The sequence below is a fragment of the Salvelinus fontinalis genome, chromosome 19, assembly GCF_029448725.1.
Source record: "Salvelinus fontinalis isolate EN_2023a chromosome 19, ASM2944872v1, whole genome shotgun sequence".
Lineage (NCBI taxonomy): Eukaryota > Metazoa > Chordata > Actinopteri > Salmoniformes > Salmonidae > Salvelinus > Salvelinus fontinalis.
Window position 1 is genome coordinate 1,343,220 of NC_074683.1, and position 16,449 is coordinate 1,359,668.

At 45.5% G+C, this 16,449-nt stretch overlaps 1 protein-coding gene across 11 annotated transcripts in view; it reads left to right on the plus strand.

Moving 5' to 3' along the window:
• The window catches only part of usp9 (ubiquitin specific peptidase 9), a 92,224-nt gene that overhangs the window by 48,237 nt on the left and 27,538 nt on the right, over positions 1 to 16,449 (plus strand). For all 11 annotated transcript variants that reach the window (XM_055870286.1, XM_055870285.1, XM_055870288.1 and 8 more), the window contains 15 exons: positions 3,829 to 3,924; positions 5,679 to 5,890; positions 6,024 to 6,264; positions 6,396 to 6,545; positions 6,812 to 6,932; positions 7,185 to 7,315; positions 7,450 to 7,728; positions 7,857 to 7,982; positions 8,184 to 8,321; positions 8,738 to 8,904; positions 9,282 to 9,390; positions 11,598 to 11,744; positions 14,755 to 14,901; positions 15,165 to 15,372; positions 15,687 to 15,907. In XM_055870286.1, the coding sequence (XP_055726261.1) occupies positions 3,829 to 3,924; positions 5,679 to 5,890; positions 6,024 to 6,264; positions 6,396 to 6,545; positions 6,812 to 6,932; positions 7,185 to 7,315; positions 7,450 to 7,728; positions 7,857 to 7,982; positions 8,184 to 8,321; positions 8,738 to 8,904; positions 9,282 to 9,390; positions 11,598 to 11,744; positions 14,755 to 14,901; positions 15,165 to 15,372; positions 15,687 to 15,907 (2,493 nt within the window). The remainder of the gene's footprint in view (positions 1 to 3,828; positions 3,925 to 5,678; positions 5,891 to 6,023; positions 6,265 to 6,395; positions 6,546 to 6,811; positions 6,933 to 7,184; positions 7,316 to 7,449; positions 7,729 to 7,856; positions 7,983 to 8,183; positions 8,322 to 8,737; positions 8,905 to 9,281; positions 9,391 to 11,597; positions 11,745 to 14,754; positions 14,902 to 15,164; positions 15,373 to 15,686; positions 15,908 to 16,449) is intronic.

Genomic DNA, 16,449 nt, shown 5'->3' on the forward strand with positions numbered 1-16,449 from the left:
TTGTGCTTGATGGTTTTTGCGACTGCACTTGAATATAGTAAAAAGAGGAGGAAGGGAAGCGCTACTAAGGTACACAATAGTAAATGTTGGTAGATAGAAGGTGCTCTTTGGTAAAAGGGGTAAATTGGTCATCAAAAATAAAGGAGGACCAAGGCACTCTTCATAGAATTCATTAAAATAACTTTATTAGTATGGCATGTTCAATAGAAACAAAGTTTTAAAAATCCGACGAGTTTCAGCTGCATGGCCTTCACGGATTTTTTTAACTTTGTTTCTATTGAACATGCCATACTAATAAAGGGAGTACAAAAAAATAATACAATGTCCTCTTTTGAACAGCTTTTCCAAATAGCCCTAATTAGAAGAGGGAGTGGTTACAAAATTGATTGGACACACCTAGTAAGCAATACTATACACATTAAAAAGTGAAATACTGTAGCCATGCCATACTAATAAAGGGAGTACAAAAAAATAATACGATGTCCTCTTTTGAAATACAACTCCAACTCTTGGAGTTGTATTTCAAAAGAGGACATTGTATTATTTTTTTTGTACTCCCTTTATTAGTATGGCATGGCTACAGTATTTCACTTTTTAATGTGTATAGTATTGCTTACTAGGTGTGTCCAATCAATTTTGTAACCACTCCCTCTTCTAATTAGGGCTATTTGGAAAAGCTGTTCAAAAGAGGACATTGTATTATTTTTTTGTACTCCCTGACGAAGGCCATGCAGTCGAAACGTGTCGGATTTTTAAAACTTTGTTTCTATTGAACATGCCATACTAATAAAGGCATTTTAATTAATTATATGAAGAGTGCCTTGGTCCTCCTTTCTTTTTGATGCACTTGAAGATACTTTCAAAGTTCTTGAAATGTTTTTGTATTGACTGACCTTCATGTCTTAAAGTAATGATGGACTGTCGTTTCTCTTTAGTTATTTGAGCTGCTCTTACCATAAAATGGACTTGGTCTTTTACCAAATCGGGCTATCTTCTGTATACCACCCCTACCTTGTCAGAACACAACTGATTGGCTGAAATGCATTAAGAAGGAAAGAAATTCCATAAATGAAATTTTAAGAAGGCACACCTGTTAATTGAAATTCATTCCAGGTGACTACCTGTCATCAAGGCAAACGTTGGCTACTTTGAAGAATCTCAAATATAACATATATTTTGATTTGTTTAATACTTTTTTGGTTATTACATGATTCCATATGTGTTAATAGTTTTGATGTCTTCACTGTTATTCTACAATGTAGTAAAAATAAATAAAAACCCTTGAATGAGTAGGTGTGTCCACATTTTTGACTGGTACTGTATATATAATGCATTTGGATAGTATTCACTCCTACCCTTTTTCAACATTGTGTTACGTTACAGCCTTATTCTAAAATGTATTACATTTGTATTTTTCTCATCATTCTACACACAATACCCCATAATGACAACGCAAAAACAGGTTTATTGAGAAGAACAATACATTACAAGTATTCAGACCCTTTGCTATGAGACTCGAAATTGAGCTCCGGTGCATCCTGTTTCCATTGATCATCCTTGATGTTTCTACAGCGTGATTGAAGTCCACCTGTTTTAAAATAAATTGATTGGACATGATTTGGAACGGCACACACCTGTCTATATAAGGTCCCACAGTTGACAGTGCACGTCAGAGCAAAAACCAAGCCATGTGGTCGAAGGAATTGTCCATCGAGCTCCGAGACAGGATTGTGTTGAGGCACAGATCTGGGGAAGGGTACTAAAAAATATTTGCGGCATTGAAGGTCCCTAAGAGCACAGTGGCCTCCATCATTCTTAAATGGAAGAAGTTTGGAACCACCAAGACTCCTCCTAGAGCTGGCCAAACTGCGCAATGGCGGGAGAACGGCCTTGGTCAGGGAGTTGACCAAGAACCCGATGGTCACTCTGACAGAAGGGAGTACCTTCCAGAAGGACAACCATCTCTGCAGCACTCCACCAATCAGGCCTTTATTTTAGAGTGGCCAGACGGAAGCCACTCGTCAGTAAAAGGCACACTATAGCCCGCTTGGAGTTTGCCAAAAGGCACCTAAAGGACTCTGACCATGAGAAACAAGATTCTCTTGTCTAATTAAACAAAGATTGAACTCTTGGGCCTGAATTCCAGGTGTCGGGTCTGGAGGAAAATTGGTACCATCCCTACGGTGAAGCATGGTGGTGGCAGCATCATGTTGTGGGGATGTTTTTCAGTGGCAGGGACTGGGAGGTTAGTCGGGATCGAGGGAAATGCAACCAGAGCAAAGTACAGAGATCCTTGATGAAAACCTGTTCCAGAGCGCTCAGGACATCTGACTGGAGTAAAGTTTCACCTTCCAACAGGACAACGACCCTAAGCACACAGCCAAGATAAAGCAGGAGTTGCTTCGGGACAAGTCTCTGAATGTCCTTGAGTGGCCCAACCAGAGCCTGGACTTGTACCCGGTCGAACATCTCTGGAGAGACCTGAAAAATAGCTGTGCAGTGACGCTCCATATCCAACCTGACAGAGCTTGAGAGAATCTGCAGATATAAATGGGAGAAACTCCCCAAATACGGGTGTGCAAAGCTTGTAGCGTCATACCCAAGAAGACTCGAAGTTGTAATCGCTGCCAAGGTGCTTCAACAAAGTACTGAATACAAGGTCTGAATACTTATGTAAATGTGATATTTCAGTTTAGTATTTTAGTTTTTTGCAAAAACTTTTAATCTGTTTTTGCTTTGTCATTATGGGGTATTTAGTGTAGATTGATGAGGGAAAAAAACGATTTAATCCATTTTAGAATAAAGCTGTAATGTAACAAAATGTGGAAGAAGTGAAGGGGTCTGAAAACTTTCCGAATGCGCTATATGTATAGCAATTCGATACTGCGATTTGATGTTCCAAACATATAGCTCAACCATATGTCTGCTGCAGAAGGACAAGAGAGCGCCATGAGAACTTGTTTTCATCAGTCATGGAAATAAGTGTTGAAAAAATATTGTCTCACCGTTTAAAAATGCACAACTTTAAAGACCATATTCTTGAATGCTGCTATTTGAGGTGACACTCATTAGTTATTTCCATGTGTATATTAACCTCTGGGTTCTGTGGGATTGTTTCAGGGGCTGCTTGAACTGATATATTTAGACTATGGATGGGTGGGGGGGGCGGTGGATGGCCCAGTTATTTAGCATCAGTGGCCTATCTGTTTGTTTTAGTTACCTACATGTCCTATAATCCCTCAATGGGAGAATCTGTTGCGTTTCCTGCGTTGGCTTCAAGTGTTATTCTGACATTGTTATTTACACTCTGGCCATATTAGATGATTTGCTTAATTTGTTTTAGATGTGGGATTTGTAAACTTTGTTTTCACTTGCTATGAATAGCTGATTCAGGAGTTGTTATTGAATATTTGGGTATTAGATCTGTTTACACAGGGGCCGAGGCTACGTTTGTGGTCATATGATTTCCTTGTATGCAATGTTTGGTTGTGAATAATTCATTTGATTGCATCCTAAGTAAAGCTCATTCACTGATGTTATTGATTTGGCTGGTAAGCATCGCGTGGTATACACACACACACACACACACACACACAGACCGTATTTGAGTCTGGGTTAATGTACTGATGTTAGTGTGTGAGGGCAGCTCAGGGCCAGTGGTCATGACTGGTGATGTTTCTGTGTGCTGCCACTGAGTGCTTATCAATGACCCTCTAGTCTGGATGATGAGTCATACCACTCACAGTCTCTTCAGTGTTGTCTCCAGGGCTGTTTGATGGAGAGGGCCGTAGGCGTCCATTGAATCAGTCTGTTATTTCCTCCTGCCAGGTCGTAATTCAAGGGAGCGATGACATCGCCAGTCGAGCCATAGACCTGCTGAAAGAGATCTACACCAACCTCGGACCAAAACTACAAGTCAATCAGGTAACCATCGGTGCCCTTTGTCCCGGTAACAATAACAGCTCAATCTGCTATTAGATCAACCTAAATCATCTAGCCATTTTGAGACGGCCACCTAAATATACAGTGGGGCAAAAAAGTATTTAGTCAGCCACCAATTGTGCAAGTTCTCCCACTTAAAAAGATGAGAGAGACCTGTAATTTTCAACATAGGTACACTTCAACTATGACAGACAAAATTAGAGAAAAAATTCCAGAAAATCACATTGTAGGATTTTTAATTAATTTATTTGCAAATTATGGTGGAAAATAAGTATTTGGTCAATAACAAAAGTTTATCTCAATACTTTGTTATATACCCTTTGTTGGCAATGACAGAGGTCAAACGTTTTCTGTAAGTCTTCACAAGGTTTTCACACACTGTTGCTGGTATTTTGGCCCATTCCTCCATGCAGATCTCCTCTAGAGCAGTGATGTTTTGGGGCTGTTGCTGGGCGACACGGACTTTCAACTCCCTCCAAAGATTTTCTATGGGGTTGAGATCTGGAGACTGGCTAGGCCACTCCAGGACCTTGAAATGCTTCTTACGAAGCCACTCCTTCGTTGCCCAGGCGGTGTGTTTGGGATCATTGTCATGCTGGAAGACCCAGCCACGTTTCGTATTCAATGCCATTGCTGATGGAAGGAGGTTTTCACTCAAAATCTCACGATACATGGCCCCATTCATTCTTTCCTTTACACGGATCAGTCGTCCTGGTCCCTTTGCAGAAAAACAGCCCCAAAGCATGATGTTTCCACCCCCATGCTTTACAGTAGGTATCGTGTTCTTTGGATGCAACTCGACATTCTTTGTCCTCCAAACACGACGAGTTGAGTCCCTGGCGGCGTAGTGTGTTACTGATGGTAGGCTTTGTTACTTTGGTCCCAGCTCTCTGCAGGTCATTCACTAGGTCCCCCCGTGTGGTTCTGGGATTTTTGCTCACCGTTCTTGTGATCATTTTGAGCCCACGGGGTGAGATCTTGCGTGGAGCCCCAGATCAAGGGAGATTATCAGTGGTCTTGTATGTCTTCCATTTCCTAATAATTGCTCCCACAGTTGATTTCTTCAAACCAAGCTGCTTACCTATTGCAGATTCAGTCTTCCCAGCCTGGTGCAGGTCTACAATTTTGTTTCTGGTGTCCTTTGACAGCTCTTTGGTCTTGGCCATAGTGGAGTTTGGAGTGTGACTGTTTGAGGTTGTGGACAGGTGTCTTTTATACTGATAACAAGTTCAAACAGGTGCCATTAATACAGGTAACGTATTAATGGCGGACAGAGGAGCCTCTTAAAGAAGAAGTTACAGGTCTGTGAGAGCCAGAAATCTTGCTTGTTTGTAGGTGACCAAATACTTATTTTCCACCATAATTTGCAAATAAATTCATTAAAAATCCTTTTTTTTTTTCTCTCATTTTTTCTTTCTGTTTTTTTTTTCTTTCTCATTTTGTCTGTCATAGTTGAAGTGTACCTATGATGAAAGTTACAGGCCTCTCTCATCTTTTTAAGTGGGAGAACTTGCACAGTTGGTGGCTGACTAAATACTTTTTTGCCCCACTGTATGTGATACTTCGGTACAGTCACAATGTTTTCCAATCAGTTCCTCTGGGATCACTGTTGTACATGTCGGTTCTATTATCTGAGGGATGGATTGGAACACTGCAGTTCAAGACAAACAGGATGTCAACCATTAGACATGAATGCCCTTCTCCTGAACTCACTCCCCCTCCTGTCCCCCATGCAGGTAGAGATCCACGAGGATTTCATCCAGTCGTGCTTCGACCGTCTGAAGGCGTCGTACGATACGCTGCGTGTCCTGGACAGGGACAAGGACAGCATCAACTCGGCCCGGCAGGAAGCCATCCGCATGGTCCGCGTGCTCACTGTGCTCAAGGAGTACATCAACGAGTGTGACAGCGACTACCACGAGGAGAGGACCATACTGCCCATGTCCAGGTAGGGGAGCCCACAAGCACTGAGCTTAAGCTTGTTGTCCTGACCTTTTTCCTCCCCCAAACCACTTCACCCTAACCTTCCCTCGCTCCCTCTTCCTCTTTTCTCATCTCTCCCTCCTCTCTCTACCTCTCAGGGCGTTCCGGGGGAAGCACATCACGTTGACCGTGCGTTTCCCTAACCAGGGCCGTCAGGTAGATGACCTGGACATCTGGTCTCACACCAACGACACCATCGGCTCGGTGCGCCGTGGCATCCTCACACGCATCAAGGCCAACGCCACGCACACCAAGATAGAGCTCTTCATTGGCGGGGATGTCGTCGACCCGGCCGATGACAGAAAGCTGATTGGCCAGCTCAACCTCAAAGACAAAACGGTAAGCATGATGAGCCGTGTTTTGACGAGCCTCATGTCACCGGTGGGTTCTTTACAGCTTGTTTGTATAGGTCATTTATAGGAAATGGTTTGTATGATGTCTTCTATTCTCCCGTTGTGTTGTGTCTGTAGTTGATCACAGCCAAGCTGACCCAGGTGAGTGCCAACATGCCATCCAGTCCAGACAGCTCCTCTGACTCTTCCACCGGCTCACCTGGTAACCACGGCAACCACTTCAGCGATGGGCCCAACCCAGAGGTGGAGAGCTGTCTCCCTGGAGTGGTGAGCGACACACACACACACACACACACACACACACACACACACACACACACACACAAACTTCCCCAGAGTGGCGCATCACCTCTCACCTCATCAGAAAGGGTGCCTAGCTCTCTCGGTCCTTGCCTAGAAAATAATTCAAAATGTTGCCTTTGCCTAGGAAAGCATCAAGCTAGTAGGAAAAACTCCTATCTCATGCATGACTGCAGATGAGTAAATGGAACAATGTTAACCGCTTGTCTGTTCGCTCCTCTCTCGGTCTCCAGATCATGTCTCTCCACCTGCGCTACATATCTTTCCTGTGGCAGGTAGCGGACCTGGGCTGTGGCATTAACATGCCTCTGTTACGAGATGGAGCCAGGGTACTCATGAAGCTAATGCCTCCAGGTACTCACTCTTTCTGTCACTCACTCACTTTATAGGGGCAATCTGGAATTGCTACATCAATTGTTTAGACTTTAAAATTAGTGGTATACCATTCATTTGTTGAATATAACTATAAATGCCTCATGGGTATAGTTCAGAACACAAAATATAAGGTTGTAATTGTAAAATCAAATGGTTTATAGCATCAAAACATGGTTAAAATGAAACATACATGTGGGATGTGTAAATGGCCTGTTGATTGGGTTTGTGTAGATAACAGTACCGTGGAGATCCTGCGTGCCGTGTGTCTGGACCATGCCAAGCTGGGAGAGAACAGCCTCAGCCCCACACTGGACTCGCGCTTCTTTGGCCCCTCGCCATCACAAGTCCTCTACCTCATAGAGGTGGGTCTCATCTTGTGTGTGATCACTGCTGACTGTCTCATCATTACCATACTGGGTGGTGTACGGTTTGCTCTCTGTTGACCACTTCTACTCTGTGTGTGTTTGTATACCTCTTTTCCCCCTCCCTTCCTCAGGTGGTGTATGCCCTACTCATGCCAGCCAGCGCCACATTGGGGGAGGATGCCAGCGACTTCCAGTACAACTTCCTGAAGAGTGGCGGGCTGCCTCTTGTACTGAGCATGCTCACACGGAACAATTTCCTGCCTTCGGCCGACATGGAGACACGGCGAGGGGCGTACCTCAACTCTCTGAAGATCGCCAAGCTGCTGCTCACCGCCGTGGGGTTCGGACACGTTAAAGCTGTGGCCGAAGCCTGCCAGCCCAATGCTGAGGGGACCATACCAGTCTCACCGGTTAGTTGGTTAGACGCACACAAGCGCGTGCACACTGAGACACACACACACACACACACAGAAACGCGTGCATGCAAAGTCGAACTAGGATTGTGATGGCCATGTTAATGCTAACATCCTTTCTTCAGATCAACCAGGCCACTCATGACCAAGCCCTTGTCCTCCAGAGTGCCCTGCAAAACATCCCCAACCCTGCCTCAGAGTGTATGCTCCGCAACGTAGCTATACGCCTGGCTCAGCAGATCTCTGACGAGGTGAGAGGGGGGGAGAGAGAGAAACGGGGAGGGAGGAAGGAGCTTGCGAGAGAGGAATGAGAACTTGGGAATTAAAGAAGTGGGGAGAGATGGGGTAGAAGGACAGACTGTACGTATGCAACTATGTTGATGCCTGTGACATCATCTGCTTTAATTGAACTGAACCTCCCCCTCCTTCCTTTTCCCTCTCGTCTCCTCCAGAACTTCTTCCAGGCGTCCAAGTACATCCCAGACATATGTGTGATCCGGGCGGTGCAGAAGATAGTGTGGGCGTCGGGCTGCGGCACCGTACAGCTAGTCTTTAGCTCCAACGAAGAGATCAGCAAGATCTACGAGAAGGTACGCATGGCTGCTTATCCTTTGATCATCAGTCCATTGATTGACTATCTGCTTTATTTTGGTCTCAGTCTTCGGAGGCTGTGCAGGACCATTGCACTATAGTGGGGTGTTGTGTCGGCCACTGCACTCATTGATTTTCCTTCTATTAACAGTTCACAATTGTTTGTTGTTTTTCTACCTTGATTCTACCTTGATTATATTTTCTACCTTGATTAGGCTAGTGTGTATTGTTTAGCTTATACACTCACAGATCTGCTTGAGTGTGTTGAGCGGCTGTTTAATGTCTGTCATTCTGTGTCTCTCTGCGGTGCTTGCCGAAGGGACTAATTGGTTAATTCTGTGCACCTGCTTCCTGAAATACAGAGAAGTGTGTGTTTATAAAGTCACCGCGGTGTGTGTGTTCTCCCCCACTACAGACGAATGCGTCTAAGGAGCCGGACGGGGAGGATGAGCAGGTGTGTTGTGAGGCCCTGGAGATCATGACCCTGTGTTTCTCCCTGCTGCCCACCGCTCTGGACACACTCAGCAAGGAGAAGGCCTGGCAGACCTTCATTATAGACCTGCTAATGCACTGCCACAGCAAGTATGTACCCCCCGCCGTGTGTCTGTGTAAGGAGACGACCTGTGTGTGTGTGTGAGAGCGCCAGTTTGCCTGTCTATCAGCATCAGATGTGCACTTGACTGTAAGTAGCTCTGGATAAGAGAGTCTTCTAAATGGCGTCTGCTAAACACCCTAAATGTAGATGTTTTCGTGTTAGGCTGGAAGAGCGGCCTGCCACACCTCAAGGCTGGTTGCTGCTGGTGTACCACAGTGGGCTCTGTGTTGTAACTGCTTCTTGTAGTGGATGAACATGTGGGACGGTCTGTGTCTATGGTAATGGTAATATCTGTCCCAAGCTCAGTTGGTGGATTGATGGATTAGTTTGTCTGTAGTATAATTGTCTTCTGATCTGTTTCCAGGTCAGTTCGTCAGATGGCCCAGGAGCAGTTCTTCCTCATGGCCACCAGGTGTTGCATGGGCCATCGACCCCTTCTCTTCTTCATCACCCTCCTCTTCACTGTGCTGGGGGTACGTATCAGAACCTTTCTCTTCACTGTGCTGGGGGTACGTATCAGCACCTCTCTCTTCACTGTGCTGGGGGTACGTATCAGCACCTCTCTCTTCACTGTGCTGGGGGTAGGTATCAGCACCTCTCTCTTCACTGTCCTGGGGGTACGTATCAGCACCTCTCTCTTCACTGTGCTGGGGGTACGTATCAGCACCACTCTCTTCACTGTGCTGGGGGTACGTATCAGCACCACTCTCTTCACTGTGCTGGGGGTACGTATCAGTACCTCTCTCTTCACTGTCCTGGGGGTACGTATCAGCACCTCTCTCTTCACTGTGCTGGGGGTACGTATCAGAACCTTTCTCTTCACTGTGCTGGGGGTACGTATCAGCACCTCTCTCTTCACTGTGCTGGGGGTACGTATCAGCACCTCTCTCTTCACTGTGCTGGGGGTAGGTATCAGCACCTCTCTCTTCACTGTCCTGGGGGTACGTATCAGCACCTCTCTCTTCACTGTGCTGGGGGTACGTATCAGTACCTCTCTCTTCACTGTCCTGGGGGTACGTATCAGCACCTCTCTCTTCACTGTGCTGGGGGTACGTATCAGAACCTTTCTCTTCACTGTGCTGGGGGTACGTATCAGCACCTCTCTCTTCACTGTGCTGGGGGTACGTATCAGAACCTTTCTCTTCACTGTGCTGGGGGTACGTATCAGAACCTTTCTCTTCACTGTGCTGGGGGTACGTATCAGCACCACTCTCTTCACTGTGCTGGGGGTACGTATCAGAACCTTTCTCTTCACTGTGCTGGGGGACGTATCAGAACCTTTCTCTTCACTGTGCTGGGGGTACGTATCAGCACCTCTCTCTTCACTGTGCTGGGGGTACGTATCAGCACCTCTCTCTTCACTGTCCTGGGGGTACGTATCAGCACCTTTCTCTTCACTGTGCTGGGGGTATGTATCAGAACCTTTCTCTTCACTGTCCTGGGGGTACGTATCAGCACCACTCTTCACTGTGCTGGGGGTACGTATCAGCACCACTCTCTTCACTGTGCTGGGGGTACGTATCAGCACCTCTCTCTTCACTGTGCTGCGGGTACGTATCAGCACCTCTCTCTTCACTGTCCTGGGGGTACGTATCAGCACCTCTCTCCACTGTGCTGCGGGTACGTATCAGCATCTCTCTCTTCACTGTGCTGGGGGTACGTATCAGCACCTCTCTCTTCACTGTCCTGGGGGTACGAATCAGCACCTCTCTCCACTGTGCTGCGGGTACGTATCAGCACCTCTCTCTTCACTGTGCTGCGGGTACGTATCAGCACCTCTCTCTTCACTGTGCTGGGGGTACGTATCAGCACCTCTCTCTTCACTGTGCTGGGGGTACGTATCAGCACCTCTCTCTTCACTGTGCTGGGGGTACGTATCAGCACCACTCTCTTCACTGTGCTGGGGGTACGTATCAGAACCTTTCTCTTCACTGTGCTGGGGGTACGTATCAGCACCTCTCTCTTCACTGTGCTGGGGGTACGTATCAGCACCTCTCTCTTCACTGTGCTGGGGGTACGTATCAGCACCTCTCTCTTCACTGTGCTGGGGGTACGTATCAGCACCACTCTCTTCACTGTGCTGGGGGTACGTATCAGCACCACTCTCTTCACTGTGCTGGGGGTACGTATCAGCACCACTCTCTTCACTGTGCTGGGGGTACGTATCAGCACCACTCTCTTCACTGTGCTGGGGGTACGTATCAGCACCACTCTCTTCACTGTGCTGGGGGTAGGTATCAGCACCTCTCACTGTGCTGGGGGTACGTATCAGCACCTCTCACTGTGCTGGGGGTACGTATCAGCACCTCTCACATACATGAGTGCTTTGGGGTTTTACATTACTTTCACTGCAATCATGGCCCTGTTCAAATACATTGAACTTGCACTCTCACTGCCTGCCTTCGTTGAAGTTCTCACTGATCTCCCAAATCAGAATAAGCCACGGTTGTATTATATCATAGCTTTCAGCTATCCAGCCAGGAGAGAGCAGTGATCACTTCAAGGAAGGAAGGAGAAGGTATGCATGTACTGTATAAAGTAGGCAGTGTTAAGTAAGCTTTTCATGGCTTTAACAGCTTTAAAAAAAACATTCCCTATAAAGTATTCCAACATTGATCTCTTGCTGCTCCAGGTAATACAGTACTAATGTGAATGTACATGCTCTCTGTGTGTGTTCCAGAGCACCGCTAAGGAGCGGGCCAAGCATGCTGGGGACTACTTCACCCTGCTCAGGCACCTCCTGAACTACGCCTACAACAGCAACATCAACCTGCCCAACGCAGAGGTGCTGCTCAACAATGAAATCGACTGGCTCAAGAGGATCAGGGTATGACCATGTTTCATCCAGATATTGTGTCATGAATAATGCCCCTGAGCTTTGTGTTGAGTTAATTGCAGCTCATGGCTGAGGTTCTAGTCCTTGGTCAGAGCTAGGGCTGTTGCGGTGACCGTATTATCGCCACACCAGCGGTCATGAGTCATGAAGGCAGTCAAATTCCTTGTGAATTTCGTTGAGTCACTGTAATTAGGCATCTTCTCCAAGCACTGATGCTGCTGATGGTCATTACATTTACATTTAAGTCATTTAGCAGACGCTCTTATCCAGAGCGACTTACAAATTGGTGCATTCACCTTATGATATCCAGTGGAACAACCACTTTACAATAGTGCATCTAACTCTTTTAAGGGGGGGGGGGGTTAGAAGGATTACTTTATCCTATCCTAGGTATTCCTTAAAGAGGTGGGGTTTCAGGTGTCTCCGGAAGGTGGTGATTGACTCCGCTGACCTGGCATTAGTAGACTGCCTGGTACTCAGCACTCTATTGTCCCTCTAATCACTCTGACATCAATGCAAATGTCATCGAAAATCAAATCAAACTCTTCATGAGAGCATATGAGCTCATGTTGCGCAACGTTTCTATAGGCTATGCAATTGCGTGAGAAAACAGAGATGGCCTCTGTTAAAAAGAGGATCCCATCAGTTTTCTATAGGCTAGGCCTACTATATTTATTTCTAAACTTTCCTAATATTAAGCACATTGCTTCTCTTTACAACAGGAGTATAGCCTACATGGCTGGCATGAAAATGAATAATGGGTAAAGCATCCTCCATTCGCTATTTAAATGCATAGATTACGTGTTCCCCCTGCCCCTGTTTGCATGATAATGGTCCCTTCTAAATCAAAACAAATTTCACACATACAGGTCAAGTCTGTACACACCTGAGATTTCTGGTTTTTGAATTTGGCGCCCTGCACTTCGTCTGGCTGTTGTCATATCGATCCCGTTAACGGGATTGCAGCCATAAGAAGTTAAAACTTCTTATGGCTGCATCCCGCTACCGGGATCGATATGACAACAGCCAGTGAACGTGCAGGGCGCCAAATTCAAACAACAGAAATCTCATAATTAAAATTCCTCAAACATACATGTGTTTTATATAATTTTAAAGGTAATCTTGTTGTTAATCCCACCAAAGTGTCTGATTTCAAATATGCTTTTCAGCGAAAGCACTACAAACGATTATGTTAGGTCACCACAAAACCACAATAAGCACAGCCATTTTTCCAGCGAAAGATAGCAGTCAGAAAAAGCAGAAATAAAGATAAAATTAATCACTAACCTTTGATTATCTTCATCAGATGACACTCATAGCACTTCATGCGTTACATTCACTAGTTCCAAAAACATCAAGTGATTTTGCATAGCCACATCGTTTCAACAGAAATACTCATCATAAATGTAGATGATAATACATATACACATGGAATTATAGATATACCTCTCCTTAATGCAACCGCTGTGTCAGATTTCAAAAAAACTTTACGGAAAAAGCAAATCATGCAGTAATCTAAGACGGAGCTCAGAACAATAGCCAAATTAGCCGCCATGTTGGGGTCAACAGAAACCAGAAAATACATGATAAATGTTTCCTTACCTTTGATGAACTTCATCAGAATGCAGTCCTAGGAATCCCAGGTCCACAATAAATGCTTGATTTGTTCGATAATGTCCGTTATTTATGTCCAATTAGCTACTTTGGTTAGCGCGTTAGCGGTAAACAATTCCAAAGTCACAAAGCGCATCCACTATAACGTGACGAAATGTCCAAAAGTTCCGTAACAGTCAGTAGAAACATGTCAAACGATGTACTGAATCAATCTTTAGAATGTTGTTAACATACATCTTGAATAACGTTCCAACCGGAGAATTAGATTGACTTCAGAAGAGCGGTGGAACGGAGTGTGAAAGCGCATGGTGAAAGCATGTGGCAGTGATTACTAATTCCTGTCTCCTTCGGCCCCCCTTCACATTAGAGTCATCAGACAAAGTTCTATTGACTGTTGACATCTAGTGGAAGCCGTAGGATTATTATTACATCTAGTGGAAGCCGCTGTAATTTCATTGAGAGCTTGGTTGAAAATCTGCCACCTCAGAAAAAATTCAAACAGAAGTGGAACTTCTCAGGTTTTTTCCTGCCATATGAGTTCTGTTATACTCACAGACATAATTCAAACAGTTTTAGAAACTTCAGAGTGTTTTCTATCCAATACGAATAATAATATGCATATATTAGCAACTGGGACTGAGGAGCAGGCAGTTTACTATGGGCACCTCTGTGCACCTTTCATCCAAGCTACTCAATACTGCCCCTGCAGCCATAAGAAGTTAACTTTAAATTAAGCATATTGGAGTACCTATTTCTTTGTTAGCTACTCAACACAGAATAGCCAAATGTGCGCACTCCCTCAAATCTTTTGGAGAAAATATCCTTACTATTTGATTCAGCTGTGTTCAATTGTATTCTTCTTACTATAAAATAATGCCATGGAATTCTAACCAAATCTTGTCTGGTAAATGAACTAGTGTAGGCCAGCTCAGGCCCTAACATAAGAACAACTTCTTCATATCATGTTTCTTTAAACCTGACTATGAAATAAATAATGGATTTATTGTGAAGGTGTAAGCTTTATTACATGGATTTAATATACTTTTAAAAATGTAGATGTTCCAAATTCCAAATGCATCAGTAGCTTGTAAGCTATGTATGGAAGCCAGGAGATGCTAAATGTGTATGTTAATTAACGGTCAATTACCGTGAGACCGACCGTTATTTGCTTGACAATCACCGGCTGATGAAATTTCGTGACTGCCACAGCCCTAGTCAGAGCTAGGTTGTATTCAGTAGGACACACCGTAGCAAGATGTTAATCAACGGGGAGGGGGAGGGGAATCAAGCAAGCACTTGTTATTGGACAAGTCCATGTAGTCCTTTTCTGTTGTGTGCTTAGTGAATAGGACCCTGGTTGTTACTATTGTGTGTGTGTGTCCCCCAGGATGAGGTAAAGAGGACAGGGGAGACGGGCGTAGAGGAAACCATCCTGGAAGGCCACATCGGGATCACCAAGGAGCTGCTGGCCTTCCAGACATCAGAGAAGAAGTACTACATCGGCTGTGAGAAGGGAGGGGCCAACCTCATCAAGGTAGGATGGCGTCCATTATGTATTGAATTTAATCTTTTTACTTATTCACCGACATTAGTGGGGCCCGCAGGCCAAACTTGGCCCTCGACAACATTTGATTTGGCCCACCAGAAACTTCTAGAATGATCTTATGTGGTAATAAATATTTTTAATTTTAGCAGTGACCTTCGTATCTGTATGTGGCTGTAATAAATGTGGCGCAAGCAGTAAATGTTACTTTCTTACCCTGTATTAACTGTCGCTCTCCCTCCCCCTCTGTCCAGGAGTTGATAGATGACTTCATTTTCCCAGCATCGAATGTGTACCTGCAGTACATGAAGAGTGGGGAGTTCCCCACGGAGCAAGCCATCCCTGTCTGTAGCAGCCCCGCCTCTATCAACGCAGGCTTCGAGCTGCTGGTGGCGCTGGCGGTGGGCTGTGTCCGGAATCTAAAGCAGATGGTCGACACGCTCACTGATATGTACTACCTAGGTAGGAGCTCTAAGAGGAAAACTACACAGATTTATTTGTGTTCTCCATTAACTTTCGCTGATCAATGTTTGCACCTCAGAAAGCCAGAAATACTATTACTTACTCTTGATCTGTATCTCATCATTACATTAGTCTTTCTTCTCAATTTATATTGGTGCAATCACATCCCTGCAACTCTATGCTTAAATTTAGTGATACAATCTAAAGTGATAAGAACTCACTCCCTGGTTTGCTTCCCTTTAGGTTGTGAGGCACAGAACCTACCCACCTGTTATTGTGTATGGCCAAATTATATTCCCCCCCCCATCTCCCAGGTTGTGAGGCTCTGACAGAGTGGGAGTATCTCCCCCCGGTGGGACCGAGGCCCACTAAAGGCTTTGTGGGACTGAAGAACGCCGGAGCCACCTGCTACATGAACTCAGTCATCCAGCAGCTCTACATGATCCCGCCCATACGCAATGGCATTCTGGCCATCGAGGGCACCGGCACCGATGTGGACGATGACATGTCCGGTGATGAGAAGCAGGAGAACGAGGTAATGCAGGAGAGAGCAGTATCGAGGAACGACTTTAGAATTCTATTATTTCATGATATCCAGTTGGTAGTTAGTCCTGTCCCATTGCTGCAGAACCCGTTACGGACTCGGGAGAGGCGAAGGTCGATGGCCATGTGTCCTCTGAAACACAACCCCGACAAACCGCACTGCTTCATGACACACTGCTCGCTTAACCTGGAAGCCAGCCGCACCAATGTGTTGGAGGAAACACGTACAGCTGGCGACCGAAGTTAGCGTGCATGCGCCCAGCCCGCCACAAGGAGTCGCTATAGCACGATGGGACAAGGACATCCCAGCCGGCCAAACCCTCCCCTAACCCGAACGGCGCTGGGACAAATGTGAACCACATCATGGGTGTCTCGGTTGTGGCCAGCTGCGACACAGCCCGGGATCGAACCGGGTCTGTAGTGATGCCTCAAGACCGCTGCACCACTCTGGAGGCCCCGGAATTTAGAATTTTCTGAAAGCAATTACTAGGGTTTAGTCATACGGTGATGTTGCGTTTGTTGGTTAATCCATGT